The following is a 13,697-nucleotide window of genomic DNA, read 5'->3' on the forward strand; positions in this document are numbered from 1 at the left end:
CTTTGTTTTTTTGGGCAAAGGCTGGCCTGCCCTCCCGTGCACCGAGACGCACTCAGTTCGTATCCCGAGTGGAGAGAAAAAAGGGAACAGAAAAATTCTTATGTCCATGGTCGCCTGCGCAATGGGAACCGGGGCAGGGCAGGGATCATGGTGTTTTCCGGCCGCGGAAGAGAAACATGCTTTTTCCTTCTCATTTTCTCTCTGGTTCTCGATTATGCTCTTTGTCAGTTTTAGCGTTTTTGAGTTTTGTCTTTGCTCCGCCTTAGCGGATGCAAACCAGACAGGGCGCGGGTTACATTATGCACGAGAACTTCTATAGATAGCGTATTGCAAATACCTTTCGAGATCGTCTTTCCTCTTCGTTTTTGTTTTTTTTTTTCTTAATTTTTTTATTGAATCCCTGACGCGACGAAAGAAGGGGACGACAGACTCCCCTCGACTGTCTTTGCTTTGGTTTTGCCTGGGAAGTCCATGAATACTTCCCACCCTCGCTCTTCCGTCCTGATTTCAATCAGCGCTCGCACCAGCTGCATGAGCGCCAATCGTCCTGCCATCTGAGCTTTGCCTCCCCCCCCCCCCCCCCGGCGATCAGATCATCCGAGTGAGCGTCGAGCTACCTCAAAAACCATGGGCTCAACCACCACCGAAGAGGCAAAGTCTGTGCCGTCGGACGGTTCGACTCCCGCTTCTTTGTCTGCTCCTCCCAGTCCGCCTCCTCCCGCACCGTATTCTGCCTTCCCACCTGCACGAAAGCAGTTTATTCTTGCTATTGTCACCGCTGTCGGCTTCTTCGGTCCGCTCTGCGGCGCCGTATACCTGCCTTCCCTGGTCCTCTTCCAGGACGTATTCAATACGTCAGTCACGGTGATCAATGCATCCGTATCAGTGTACATGGCAGTGTTCGCCATCGCGGTTAGATAACACCCTTATTCCCCTCCCCCCTGTCACCCCCCGGTTGAAGACGCAGAGAGGGCGGCCTTTGCGAACGTGCGCTGACCCATGGCCATCCCCCACTCCAGCCGCTCTTCGGTGCTGCTGCCGCCGACTACGGAGGGCGCAAGACCGTGTATATGTTTGCCCTTGGGAGTTTCTTGATTGCGAATATCCTTCTTGCATCCCTCCCGGCGACCGTGGGGGGACTGTTCGTGCTCCGGATATTTCAGGCGTTCGGCTCGTGTATTGTCACCTCTGTAGGTGCAGGGACAGTTGCAGATATAATCGAGCCTGCGAAACGAGCTTCAGCTCTTGCCATCTTCCTGCTGGGCCCTCAACTAGGGCCTATCCTTGGTCCCTTGATCGGTGGCCAGTTTGCTACGGAATCACTATGGAGGTGGCTATTCGGCTTTCTCGGTCTGAACTCCCTTTTGAGTCATCGTTGTGCTGAGGTGGCGATCCGCTGACATCGTTCTTTTCTTGCAGCCCTCGCATGTGCTCCTCTGTACTTCCTGGTTATCTTCTTCCTCCCCGAAACCCTGCGATGCCTGGTCGGAAATGGTGAAATCTACGCCAAAAGTGGCTGGCTAACCATGCCACGCCTTCAGACAAAGTGCGTCGTGGATCAGCAACAGTTTCCCAGACCACCACGACCCACCGTAAAGACATTCATCCGCTTGCTGAGATACCCACCTCATTTTATTGTCTCTGTCAACGGGGCTCTGTCGTTCGCAGGACTCTATGCGATATACGTAACCTTCCCAGCGGTCTGGGAACAAGACTACGGGTATTCCAGCTCGGAGGTAGGATACCTGTATCTAGTCCCTGGTGCGCCCCCGGACCGTCGCTCTTGCTTAAGTTTATGGTTGACCGTGGACGTTGCTTACTGGGTGTGGTGATTAGGAATCTCACTTCTCATCGCTTCGGTATGCACCGGCCGATTTTCCGATTATCGCCGGGCCAAACTCCTCGCAGCAGCACGGCAATCCGGAAAGACTGTCGTACCTGAACAGCGTATCTCTCTCCAGATCTATGGCTTCATTATCACTGCCGCTGGGAAGGTCATGTACGGGTGGTTCACTCGCCATCACATCCATGCGAGCGCCGGGCTAGTTGGCTCCGGGATAGGTATGTTCAACACGTCGACATTCCTTCCCACCAATTTTTTTTTCTTTTTTCTTTTTTCTTTCTTTCTTTCTTTTTTTTTTTTTTAATAAATGAATGCTAAACCCATCTTTTCTACTGTAACAGCCGCCGTCGGCACAGCTATCGTGTTTGTCACAAGTACATCATTCCAGACGGAATGCGACCCTTCTCAAGCCGCCAGTCTGGTGGCGTTGGCGGGATTAGTCCGCAATATCGCCGCCGCCATTGCTGCAGTGATCGTAGAAAAGATTGTGGTTCAGATCGGGTATGGATGGTGTTTCACCGGACTCGCCGTTCTGGACGCCCTCTGTGTGGCGGGCGTTCTGGTGATCATCTGGAAGGGCCAGTTTTTCCGCGAGAGACGACAGAGAAGCATGGAGAACCGCACATGACGATACCGTTCACGCATCCACTAACTGGTTAAAAGGGTGCGTCGATTTTGATAGCCCCGGATTTTTGCATGTCCGAGGATGCACCACGCTCCCCGGAGATTTATATCCTAATCATTTTTCGGCCATCGAGGGGTCGAACAATCCTGGCATAATGGGAAACGGGTATAGAATATACGACGATAATGTAATATAGAACTGCATATATTCAATATTAGACGAAAATTCGCAAGTTTAATCTAGCCATTCCGGCTCATCGCTGCCTAGTTTCTTCGGCATCACATCCCAGCCTACCTCGCAGCCGTCGATTGAGCCGGGATACTTCACGGCTCTTAGGTCACCAAAGCCACTCTGCTTGGTCTCCCACAGATCCTCAGCCCAGCCAGTCTTCTGTCCTTGTTTTGGCCCCAGAGGATACTGCTGCGGCACTGGGTCTGCTACTTGGAATCCCGACGCGCCGTCGTACTGTCCAAGGGACTGGAGATACTTCATGACGCCGGCAAGAGAAACGTCAACCTTGTACGCACCAAATCCGTCGGAGACAAAATCCCGGTGGTATATAGCGGCGAGAATGCCCGAGGCAAAGAGATATCCTGCTCCGTGATCGAGAGCCTGGCAGGGAAGCACCCGCGCAGGCACACTGGGGACATTCTTTTCGCCGGGTGAGGTTGAAGCAGCGGCGAAGTGCTCTGCCTCGGAGACGTTCATGCCCGAACAGGTCTGCACCAGGGAGTCGAACCCTCTGAACGTCGCCCAGGGGTTATTCTGGTTGAGTTCGTCGTTGGGTTCCGCGTAGGCTGACAGATTTGCGTATACGATTCCCGGGTTCACGGCAGCGAGGTCTTTCGGTCCCAAGCCGTATTTCTCCAGGCTGCCCGGTCGATAGCTCTGAAGGAACACGTCTGCATCACGGACGAGGTCGAGGAGCTTCAGCCTATCCTCTTCCTGACGGAAATCTAGCTGGATACTCCTTTTGCCTCGACCCAGATCGATATCCAGAGCTGGTAGATCTGGCAGATGCGGCGCCGTAACCCACAGCACATCAGCACCGAGAGCAGCCAGCGTGCGTGCCGCGACAGGAGCAGCGATCACCCGGCTCAATTCCAGCACCCGCAGTCCCTGCAACGGCCTCCTTCCACCACCAACGGAGGAGCCCGTATATCTCCCAAAATGACCTCTAATCTCCAAATCTCCCCCTTCCTCCTCTTCAGGGACCGCATATCTCTTGACGCCGATAACCTTCTCGCTCACCGGCCACCCTTCCCACTCCTCCCCGGGCCCCCTCAGCTTGACCACCACCGCATCCCCGCCTAAAGCCACCCTCTCCAGCTCCTCAGCATCCCACCGGTCCCCGATCGCCCTCGCAACGTCTTCGCGGTTCACTTCCCCGCTATCAGATACAGGCACACCTAGTATGCTCGCCAGGGCACGCCGATGGTTGACGAATGAGCCATGGATCCTCACATAGCCCCCGTCGCGGGCGCGGTATAGCCCGGAGATAGCACCCCATGACGATGGTGGCGGGCGGGATGATAGAGTGTACACACGTTCGGAGACAAAGGAGAGGGCGGCGGCGCGCGCGGAGATGGTTACGGTGGGCACTTTACTGCTGCTATCGACATTAATGTTACTGCTGGAGGAGCTATTTTGTGTGTGGGAACGGGCGGAGTGGAGGAGTGCGGCGGCGAGCGTGGGCAGGGCGATGCAGGCCTGGGCGAGGTGGTCGAGTTTGTAGGAGGATGGAAGGAAGCGGTCGTTTGGAGGGCTTTCTGGCTGGAGAGATATGGATGAGAGGGCTGAGAGAGGGAGGTTGAGGGATTCCCAGAGAAGGCGGATGGTGGAGTGGGAGGTGAAAGAGGAGCGGTTGGGGAGAAAACGAGGCATTGTGGTTACTGAGTTGTCCGGAGAAAAAGAAATCAATTAGCTGGAGATAATACACTTCATCCTCACGCGGGTGGCATTCTAAGAAGGACAAAGAGCCATCGATTTACTATTCCGACCGGAACTGACGGGTGGTTTTGGTCTGATGGCTCGGGATTTGTCGGTTTATAGCCAACTACGGAATAAAACAAGGCGAGCAAGCAGGTGCCGATGCCGATGTTAATGCCGAGGCTTGAGGAGTGAACAAGAGGAAAGGGAAAAAAAAAAAAAAAAAAAAAAAAAAAGAAAAAAGGAAAGGTTTCATGATTCATTCAGTCGTAGCTATTAGTTAACCAGTTATGGTTTTAAAGCACGTTCGCAATTTACTTTGACCGTATCTCTCCATCTCTCAGCAGCCCGCGATCTCCTCCTCCTCCCTGCCGCCACAACCACACGCCCTCCGTCGCCCACGCCCGCGCACTTGCATGTCTGCCGATGCCACCGACGCCAGCTGACGCCGTTCTATCCGCATCCACCCCGCCACCGGCCTCGTTCAGCATCCCTGCCACCACCTTCTCGCGCTCAATAACGCTCCACAGCCCTTCTACGAGACTACTCCCTTTCTCCCCAAATTCACCCTTTCCCAGGCGGTACAGCAGGCGGCCGAGGACCTGCCAGGCCAGACAGCGCTGCGCCGGCACCGACGAGCGCGAGAGGATGGCGAGTTCGGGGACCGTGTATCCGGCTGCCTCGGGGTCTTTGGCGTGGTGATGGAGGCCGAGGGTGGTGGGGAGGGAGAGCGAGGTTTTGGGGGCTAGGAGGGCGCCGGAGAGTGAGAAGCGGAGGGATGCCGGGGCGAGAGACGTCGCGGTGCTGTCTGGGTGGTAGGCGGAGGTAGGTGCGTCGTCGGGGGAGGATGGCTTTAACCAGGAGAGGGAAGACGGGTCGTGGGGTGTGTCTGGAAAGTAATGGGTCTGTAGGTCGGCGAGGAATGACGGCGATGAGGGATCGAGGTCTGGCATGGGAGATCCCCGCGGGTGTGGAGGTCTGGGGAAGTGGATGGGGCCTAACGGGGGTTGGGAGGCGGGAAAGAGGTCCTTTGGCAGGTGGCCGGGTGGTATGTCGTCGACAGAGGTTGGTGCTTGGGGTGCGGATGCGGATGCGGAGCTGCTTTGTTGGTCTGATTCGGGGGGATTATCGAAGGAGACGGATCTTGACGGATTGTCGTCTTGGTGTCGGTCCTGTCTGTATTGTTCTCCTGTAGATTTGGAATTGGCATTCGCCTCGTTCCCTCCATCCTCGATGTTGGCTCTCTTCAGTAGGCGCTCGATGAGGGACGGAGAGAGGGCAGACATCAACTCGGCGCGTTCTCTTTCGATCTCAGCCGTAGACATCGAGGCCAGTCGCCGTCTGTTCTCCTCGTCGATGGACTTCTTTTCATCTTGGGGGACTGTCTGACGTGTAGACGGCGGAGTGGTGTTGTCTGAGGCTCTCTGGCGCTTGAAAGCGGAGGGTTTCGTTCGCTTTCGGTGCGAAGGGGAGCCGGTGCCGGTCGATGAAGCCAGCTGTGGAGGAGTGGGAGGGGTGGAGGAGTCGCGTTCCCTGATGTCGGCGACGAAATTGTGGAGGGCAGGGACGGGGTGTTGGCCATCATCGTCGTCGTCGTCGTCGGACAGGTCGATGGTGAACCTCTCACCGCGGACAGCCATGTTGAGAGGGCGTATATTTGCTGTCTCTCTCTCTTCCTTTCTCTCTCTTTTTTCCTCTCTCTCTTTTTTCGTCTCTCTCCCTCTTTTCTTCTCTCTCTCTCTTCGTGTTGTCTCCGACAGTCTGGTTCCGCGGCTTAAAACTCTAAAACGCCAGAATGACAGCAGCTAGATCCAAACAGGACTAGCGCTCATACCATGTGCGGGTGATTATGCGCTAAACCCGATCGGGACGCGAACCCATGTCGACGATCTACTGAAACCATCAGACGGAAAAAGGAAAGCCGTCAACAATTTCGTTTTCACTTCTCGGCGGCAGTGGGGGAGTTGGGCGTTTTTGGGGAGAGCTAGCTGCCCGGTGAACACGAGTGACGGGCAGAGGCAAGTGGTTGCCCACAGCTGAGCAGCCTCCTTCTGGGCCTCGGCACAGCTCAGCATGATGGTCGTGCATGGACTTGAATGGATGTATGTTTTTTGCAGGGGGGTTACGGCGACAAAACACCGGTGAAACGGCCACTCCAGCCATTTGACTATCAGACTTGCAGCTGCCGGGCTGTCACGGCGGTAAATTACCAGCGCGCAGCAGGTTCCGGCGGACTAAGCTGGGCGTGTACACGCCGTACTGACTGGCTGACTGACTGACTTGACGGACTTGACCTGACGGACTAACTCTGGGGGTGATGCTCGCCGGGCCTGCTTGAGCTTCTGCTGGCCGGAATGGCGCCTTGACTGCTCATTCGTTATTTGCTTCTTTAATCTCTCGTGCTCTCTTTTTCTCGTCTCTCGCTCGCTTGCTTTGCCTCGTGCCCTGCTTTTTTCCTTCTTCTTCTTCTTCTTCTTCTTCTCCTCCTCCTTCTTTTTTTCCTCTTTTTCCCTCTTTTTCCCTCTTTTCCCTCTTTTCCCTCTTTTCCCTCTTCTTCCTTTTCATCCCACCACCATCTTTATCCCACGGTCTCATCCCCCCTCTCCGTCTATCCGGCTTTGTGTCATCCTCCAGCTTTTTCTCCGCTTCTTTTCCGTCTTCTTCTCCTTCTTCTTCACTCTTCTTCTTCCTCTTCTTTATCTCTTCCGTCCACCTCTCTTGCTATAGCCCGTCCATCCTAGCCCATCAATTTAGTCTCTGCAACCTCCTTCTCAACCAGCTCATCTAGATTTCCACTTCTCGGCTTCCTTGCCACCCACAATTCCGTCTTCCCCTTTGATTTTCCAAAAACACCCCCCAAAATTCCACCCCAAATCCATCGCCAACAACACATCACCAAAAAGCCCCTTTCTGCCTTACCAATTATTTGTGAACTTCCAGCATCATCATCATCAACCACCATAAACCAACACCATCACCACCTGACCACTTTGAAACAGCGCCCACATCTCCGAATCCTGCATATTTTAAAATATTTTTTTCTTCTATCTATTTATTTATTTTAGCCTTCCGACTTCCCATTGACCGATCTGGAAATATTATGACCCCCGCGAAAGAAGAGACTCCAGCCCAGCATGATCTAGGAGAGCCTGCTGCCGCTGCTTCTGCCACCACTGCCCCTCCCACTGCCGCTGCCGCTGCTGCTGCTGCTGCTGCTGCCGCGTCGTCTCCGGAATCCCTCAGCTCGCTATCTGAATGCGAAAGCATCGCGCCACCCGCCCACTTCAGCACGCACATCGCCCCGACCTCGCACCCCGACGACAGCAGACCGTCGGAGCAGCCCCTCTCCTCCTCTCTCCCGAGCAAGACCGCCGCCACTCCCACTGCCGCTTCCACTGCAGCGATGACGACGACGACAAACGCGAGCAGCAAGAAGAAGGACGCACCAGCCACAAGTACAGACACGAGCCACATCCCCGACGGCCAGCACCAGCCACAGCAGTCCGCCAAGCCCAAGCGATCCCGAAAGAGGAAGGATGAGGATCCCGCCAAGGAGGGAGCTCACGTGAAGCCTCGCCGCCAGCGGAATGCCGCCGGCACAAAGGGCGGCGGAGCGAAGGCGGACAAGTCGGCGGGTGCCAATCCCTCCGCCGGCGCTGCAGCATCGTCCGCTGCACCCTCCACCACCACCACCTCCTCCCGCAAGAAGCAGAAGCTGGACCACCCGCCCCACGTGAAGCCCGCTCCCGCTCCCGCCCCGCGCCAGTCCAAGATCACCGACCTCGTAGATCCCTCCCCTGCTCCTCCACCTCAACATGTCTCCGCGCCGCAGTCTCCCCAACCTCAATCCCAACCTCAATCCCAATCCCAATCCCAATCCCAATCCCAATCGCAATCCCAATCCCAGCAGCAGCAGCAACAGTACCAACACCCCGCCGCTGCTCCTCCGCCTCCGCCGTCCAATGCCTCTCGTTCGACCTCTATCCTGAATACACAGAGTGGAAGCTATGAATCCAGTCCGCACTACCACTCCCTCCCGCCGCAGTCCACCTCCACATCATTCTCCGCACCGCCTCCGCCACCACAGCAGCAACAGCAACAGCAGCGCATTAGTGGCCAGCATTATGACCCCGTTCGCTCGTCGATCGAGAGCTACTCTCCTGCATCAGCTCCAGCCTCTACAACCCCGCCAATCGTCAGCGGTTCGTCTACAATGCAAAGGAGCAACACTTTCGGCACTCCACCTCCTCCACCCTCCAACACAACCCCTCCGCGCAACATGTTCCGTGCCAGCGCCTCTCCCGCTATCTCCAGCATCATTGACCCCCCTGAGCCCGTTGCCGCTCCTTCATCCTTCCCGTCCACGCCAGCAATGGTAGTCAACCCACAACAGAGCTCATCATCTCGACCCAGTAGTGACAAGCTGAAGCAGGCCGAACAACGCTCACAAGGCCCTGCGAGGCTTCAGGAGCTCGTTCCCATGGACATCGATAAAGAAGCCACGTCTACCTCGTCAACAATCCAAAGACCGCCAACTCCTACAAAGAAAGACAGACCCACAGGCAGTTCCAATGGCCCCGCATCTCGTGCGCAGTCGCCGAAACCATCCCGTTCGAAGGAAGCACCGCCTCTCCCGTCGGGCTCAGGCCTACTCACCAGCGCCGTATTCGGCCTCGACGTCAGCTCCTCCACACCCGCCGCGAAAACCGTACCCAACATCATCCTTCACGTTCCGTTAAAAGGCCAGAACAACGTGGTCATCAATTTTGCACGTCTGGCCGAAGAGCAATACGGCTTCGACGCCCTGCATCCCCGCATCGCGGCCCAGAGAGAGCGGCGGGCGCGCCTAGCCGCTGCGAGCGCCGTGCTGGAGAAGAACGAGAAGAACGCCAGAGGTGAAAGTGGAGCGGAGGACGATCTTAGTCTCGACGTGGATCGGGATAGTGACGTTGATGGGGACATCGTCATGTCCGGGATGGGGGGAGGCCCGACGAGCGATGCTGCTAAAGACGGGGCTGCGCCCGGCGAGGGAAAGAAGCGCCGTAGGAAGATGGAGGATTACGATCGAGATGATCCGTTCGTGGATGATAGCGAGCTGATCTGGGAAGAGCAGGCTGCGGCGTGCAAGGATGGGTTCTTTGTGTATAGTGGGCCGTTGGTGCCGGAGGGAGAGAAGCCCAGTGTTGAAAGGTTAGTTCTTCTTTGCCTTTTTTTTCATTTTTTTTTTCATTTTTCATTTTTTTTTTTTTTTTTTTTTTTTTGGTCTCTTGTTATACACTACTTTTGCTTTTGACGGGATACTAATATGTTTCTTTTCCTTTTTTTTGTGTGTTTACAGGGCCGATGGAACTGTGAAGCGCGGTCGTGGGCGCGCTGCGCGTACCACGGCAAGTGGAGAAGGCAAGACAACCACCTCCTCCCGGGCCAAGAAGGACAAGGACGCCGCTGCGAATAAAGATAAGGATTCCAAAGACAAGGATGGCGATGGAGAAGTGAAAGAGAAGCCCAAGGCCTCGCGTGCCGGTACGGGGACGACGAGAAAGCCGAGAATGACGAAGGCTGACAGGGCGCTGATGGAGAAGGAGAAAGCGGAGAGAGAGAAGATGGGCATGGGACTGGCTGGCAAGAACAGTGTTACTGCTGGTGGGAAATGAGCTTTTTGTGTGTGTGTGTGTGTGTGTGTGTGTGTGCACTTCAACAGGGTCCTGGTTTTGCACGTTGTATTGCTTAAGGATTGGGCGAGGAGTGCTGCATGGGAGCATTGCTGGGTTGATCTCTACGGAACCCCCTTTCTTTTTTTTTTCTTTTCTTTTCTTTTTAATTTTCCCACCGGTTAAGGAGTTCTGGGAGTTTTATCTGGAGGGATCGCTGCGACGTGTTTTGATTACTTTGACATGCGTGTTTGTTTGCATCTTTCTTCTTTGCTGGGTCTAGATGTTCCGAGTTCGAAGATGCTACTGGGGGGCTTTTGTTTTCCTGTTAAATTTTTATAGTCTCAACTATGCCTGAATAGGTTTTAGCCGTGCTGGAATTTTATCTTCCCTTCTTGATGGGGAAGAAAAAAGAATGTATGATAATAAATAATCAGCAAATATCCTCTATCCATTTGCAGCCTTGCCCATAAGTGGCCCCCGGTTGACCCCCAATTATGCGCCCTACTACCTTGTCTCCATTCCCACACAAAATAACCCTTCCCAGGAACCCCAGTCGTCGTGAAACATTCGTCAATATATATACTCCGTAAAACGATCGTATGGAGCCAGCCCATGCATATTCCTCTTTTTCTTTTGTATGTTCAATCATGATACGTCACGCTCAACACCTTGAACTTCGTCTTCTCTTCGCCAACACGCACACCCCCATCCTCATTAACGGATATATACCCGTCGTCTCGATCGTGGTACTTGATGTAATAACCCCTGCCCTTGTCCTCCCCTTCGCCGCGCACGAAATCGATATCTATGGCGACCGCGTCACGGCGTGGGACGAGCTTGCCCTCCTCGCCCAGCCAGACGCGTCGGTTGCCGCTAGATAGGAGATATGGAGGGTCCTGGTTGATGGCGGTAGTGTTGACGTCCGTGGAGGAGGTGGAATTGTTGTTGTAGTAGTGGAGGACCCAGCGGGCGTCAGAGTTGCGATATAAGCTGTTATAGTCGAGGTCAGGATCGGGATCGGAATCGGAATCGGGATCAGCATTGGTGGCGTCGGTGGTGGTGAGGTCGTCGGGGTTGGAGTGCAGGAGGAGGCGTGATTGTTCGGTGGTGGAAAAGACGAGGAAGCGGCCCTCGGTGAGGGTGCCGATGCATTCCTTGTAACCTTCTTCGACGAGGTCGGTGGGCATGCGATCGGGTTGAGAGTCGTAGGGCACCGGAGGGCGGGTCTCCGGGTAGAGGGATTCGCAGTACGCGCTGCCGTCCCAGTTTCCGGATTCATCGCGGTGGGGGAGTTCGGCTTTGGGGAGGTTAGGGAGGGAGAGGTTGGGCTGGAAGTATAGAGTTAGTTCGACGTGTCTGAGACAGATCCGGAATAGAATGGTTTGGGTACGTGCGTTTTCAAAATCAAATGCGTTGACGAGATTCGACATGTGTTCTCTTCGCCAGGGGACCACCTCGGGCGATTTGATGTTCTCGATGCCCTTGGCAGTGAGCCATTCTTCGATGAAGAGAATCTGTGAAGTGTGATCTGAGTGCTCGGTGAGGACTCGACCGCCACGGGTCCAGGGGGAGATGATGTAGAACGGCACGCGGAAGCCAGGACCGGTGAAAATTCTTCCAAAGACTCCCAAGTAGTCATCGATCCATTCTCCTGGCGTGTCTGTCGGCGAGTGGTATGGCGGAACGTGGTCGCCCCATCCACCAGATTCTACATAGGAGATCAGTGGGATCTCTCTTGGTGCCCCGGGACTGGAGACAGAAGGGACGTACCGTCAAAACTGATCATCAGCACGCTCTTACCGTACTTTGGGCTCTTGGTCACGGCCTCGACGACCTTCTCCTGCAGCCACGCACCATCCTTGGGCGAATACGGCGCATGCTCGGACAGCTCTCTCGGCCCTACGATAAAGCTGATCTGTGGCAATGTTCCCTTTGCGGCATCTTTGTAAAATTTGTCCAGCCCGAGAAAGGCCATGCCCTTGTCCGCCAAGGGTGTACCAGGCCGTGCATTCTGGTATTGCTCGAACCAAGCAAGGGGGTTATCGTCAAAGTTGTCTTCGCCCTGGTAGACTTGCCAGGATACTCCGGCGTCTTCGTAGAGCTCGAAGATGGTTTTCCATTTCAGGGGGTAGCAGTTTACATTGGGCTTTTCACAACCTGTGTTACATGCATGTTAGCTTCTCTGTGTGCGCGCGCGTGCTTATGCCTTTAAAGACACCCACCCGGAGTTTCGGTGTTGTCTAGATATACTCCTCCTTCGTCCGGGCTCTGTGGGCTGCCAGGAGCGTTGATGGAACCGCTCACCAGCATGACACGATTAGGGTTCGTTGACGTTATTTGTGATTGCTAACTGAGGATCAGACTCGGACCTCCCTACAATGAAAGAGAAATGACAGGCAACTTACTTGATACATATCTGCCACCGTCCATTCTTCGGCAAGAGCAAATTGAACCGGAATGTCATCCCTTTTCAGGTATCCCCAGCTCCATGGGGTGTTATCTGTCACCCACTGGTTGTTTAGCCCGTAGTTCAGGGCTGCTTGGTTTGCGCGGTAGCCGTTACTCCCGGCAGCCATACACTGGATGGCCTCAGACCAGTTTCCTCCGAGATATCCCAGATGCCATGGGAGGAGGGTCTTGGTATCGGTGGATTGATCGGAATCGACTTTCCTTTAAGGAGATCAGAACTCATTTCACAGAGGGACACGGTACAAAGACGAAAAGTCGAGTTGGGACGCGGAAGCACTGACTGGAACCAAACAGGCAAGCCGTCAGGGTTGACCTGGACATTTGGATCCTGGAACCCTCTCGTGCCCGCCATTGTTCCAAAGTACTGGGTTTCCATGGATGAATTAGTTAGCCGATCCCAGGGAAATTATTATATGTATGTATATTTTAAAAAAACGGCGGCAAGGGTTAAGAATACCGTATTCCATGATCGGTTTTCTTGCATGAAGATGATGACATGATCGACATCTTTCAGCGACCGGGCGGCCTCCTCGCGGCCGTCTGTGTCTTCCTCTGCCTCCCCCGGGTCGGTAAGGAACAAGGAGAGAGCGATCGCCAGGGCGATAAAGAGCTTCATGACGAGTAGATTAGCACCCAAGCTGTAAAACCTCCAATTTCAATAGAGAGAGGATTGGGCGCAAACGAAGGCGCGCGCGGGCGCCCCCAGGGGAAGAGATCACAACGTACGACGCTGAAATATATAAGCAGCTTCACCGGGGTCGTCCAGGGCCGGAGCTTGTCACGGAGCGACCTCGCATGCTGATTGTGCAGTACTCTTTGTTTCTCAGGATTATGGGATGTCATCCCAGTATGCCGACGAGTCGCACAGGCCTTATCTGCCGTGCTGGTCTGGATGGTGTCGGAAGAGGAGAGCGGGATTCTGGACCTGCAGACGACGAGGGACACAAGGATCACGGAAAGAACCAAGAGGACGGCGAAGAGGCAGAACGTGCGATCACCATTCTGGCAGCGGGAAAAGAGGACGAAGCAGTCCGGAAGAGCCATGACGGAGACCTGGGGCCCCGCGGGCACCTATATGAAGATCCACGGGGCGCAACGTCTGGAACCATGGAGCTCGAAAGAACGGTTTAAGCTCAGATCCATGACACTGATCGGCTCATCCCGCACATCCGTGGGG

General features: G+C 54.8%; 5 protein-coding genes across 5 annotated transcripts; 2 read left to right on the forward strand and 3 right to left on the reverse strand.

Annotated features, from left to right (window-relative positions):
- Nucleotides 1–397: 397 nt before the first annotated feature.
- On the forward strand, nucleotides 398–2,714 carry CIMG_00522 (dityrosine transporter A). Its single transcript, XM_001246750.2, has 5 exons — nucleotides 398–912; nucleotides 1,020–1,350; nucleotides 1,420–1,761; nucleotides 1,837–2,061; nucleotides 2,185–2,714. The coding sequence occupies exons 1-5, from the start codon at nucleotides 628–630 to the stop codon at nucleotides 2,469–2,471; spliced, it is 1,470 nt and encodes a 489-aa protein (XP_001246751.1). The 5' UTR covers nucleotides 398–627; the 3' UTR covers nucleotides 2,472–2,714.
- CIMG_00521 (CAIB/BAIF family enzyme) lies at nucleotides 2,655–4,422 on the reverse strand. The gene has a single exon (XM_001246749.2). The coding sequence runs from the start codon at nucleotides 4,350–4,352 to the stop codon at nucleotides 2,703–2,705; it is 1,650 nt and encodes a 549-aa protein (XP_001246750.2). The 5' UTR covers nucleotides 4,353–4,422; the 3' UTR covers nucleotides 2,655–2,702.
- Nucleotides 4,423–4,640: 218 nt separating this feature from the next.
- Nucleotides 4,641–6,037, reverse strand: CIMG_00520 (transcription factor Rba50; the record flags this gene model as incomplete). The annotated part of the gene is made up of 1 exon (XM_001246748.2): nucleotides 4,641–6,037. One exon carries the CDS (start codon nucleotides 6,035–6,037, stop codon nucleotides 4,712–4,714), a length of 1,326 nt encoding a protein of 441 aa, XP_001246749.2. The 3' UTR covers nucleotides 4,641–4,711.
- Nucleotides 6,038–7,497: 1,460 nt separating this feature from the next.
- On the forward strand, nucleotides 7,498–11,111 carry CIMG_00519 (uncharacterized protein; the record flags this gene model as incomplete). The annotated part of the gene is made up of 2 exons (XM_001246747.2): nucleotides 7,498–9,587; nucleotides 9,736–11,111. 2 exons carry the CDS (start codon nucleotides 7,498–7,500, stop codon nucleotides 10,049–10,051), a joined length of 2,406 nt encoding a protein of 801 aa, XP_001246748.2. The 3' UTR covers nucleotides 10,052–11,111.
- CIMG_00518 (phospholipase C) lies at nucleotides 10,382–13,564 on the reverse strand (the record flags this gene model as incomplete). The annotated part of the gene is made up of 8 exons (XM_001246746.2): nucleotides 10,382–11,379; nucleotides 11,446–11,759; nucleotides 11,822–12,208; nucleotides 12,274–12,397; nucleotides 12,457–12,721; nucleotides 12,802–12,884; nucleotides 12,978–13,130; nucleotides 13,247–13,564. 8 exons carry the CDS (start codon nucleotides 13,562–13,564, stop codon nucleotides 10,693–10,695), a joined length of 2,331 nt encoding a protein of 776 aa, XP_001246747.2. The 3' UTR covers nucleotides 10,382–10,692.
- Between the last annotated feature and the right edge of the window lie 133 nt (nucleotides 13,565–13,697).

The sequence above is a fragment of the Coccidioides immitis genome (assembly GCF_000149335.2).
Source record: "Coccidioides immitis RS genomic scaffold supercont3.1, whole genome shotgun sequence".
Lineage (NCBI taxonomy): Eukaryota > Fungi > Ascomycota > Eurotiomycetes > Onygenales > Onygenaceae > Coccidioides > Coccidioides immitis.

Coding starts and splice junctions, on each gene's coding strand:
- CIMG_00521 (XM_001246749.2), bottom strand. CDS start 4,352: ATGCCTCGTTTTCTCCCCAACCGCTCCTCTTTCACCTCCCACTCCACC.
- CIMG_00522 (XM_001246750.2), top strand. CDS start 628: ATGGGCTCAACCACCACCGAAGAGGCAAAGTCTGTGCCGTCGGACGGT. Junction 1,351..1,419: donor GTGGCTATTCGGCTTTCTCG/GTCTGAACTCCC, acceptor CTTTTCTTGCAG/CCCTCGCATGTGCTCCTCTG. Junction 1,762..1,836: donor ATACCTGTATCTAGTCCCTG/GTGCGCCCCCGG, acceptor TGTGGTGATTAG/GAATCTCACTTCTCATCGCT.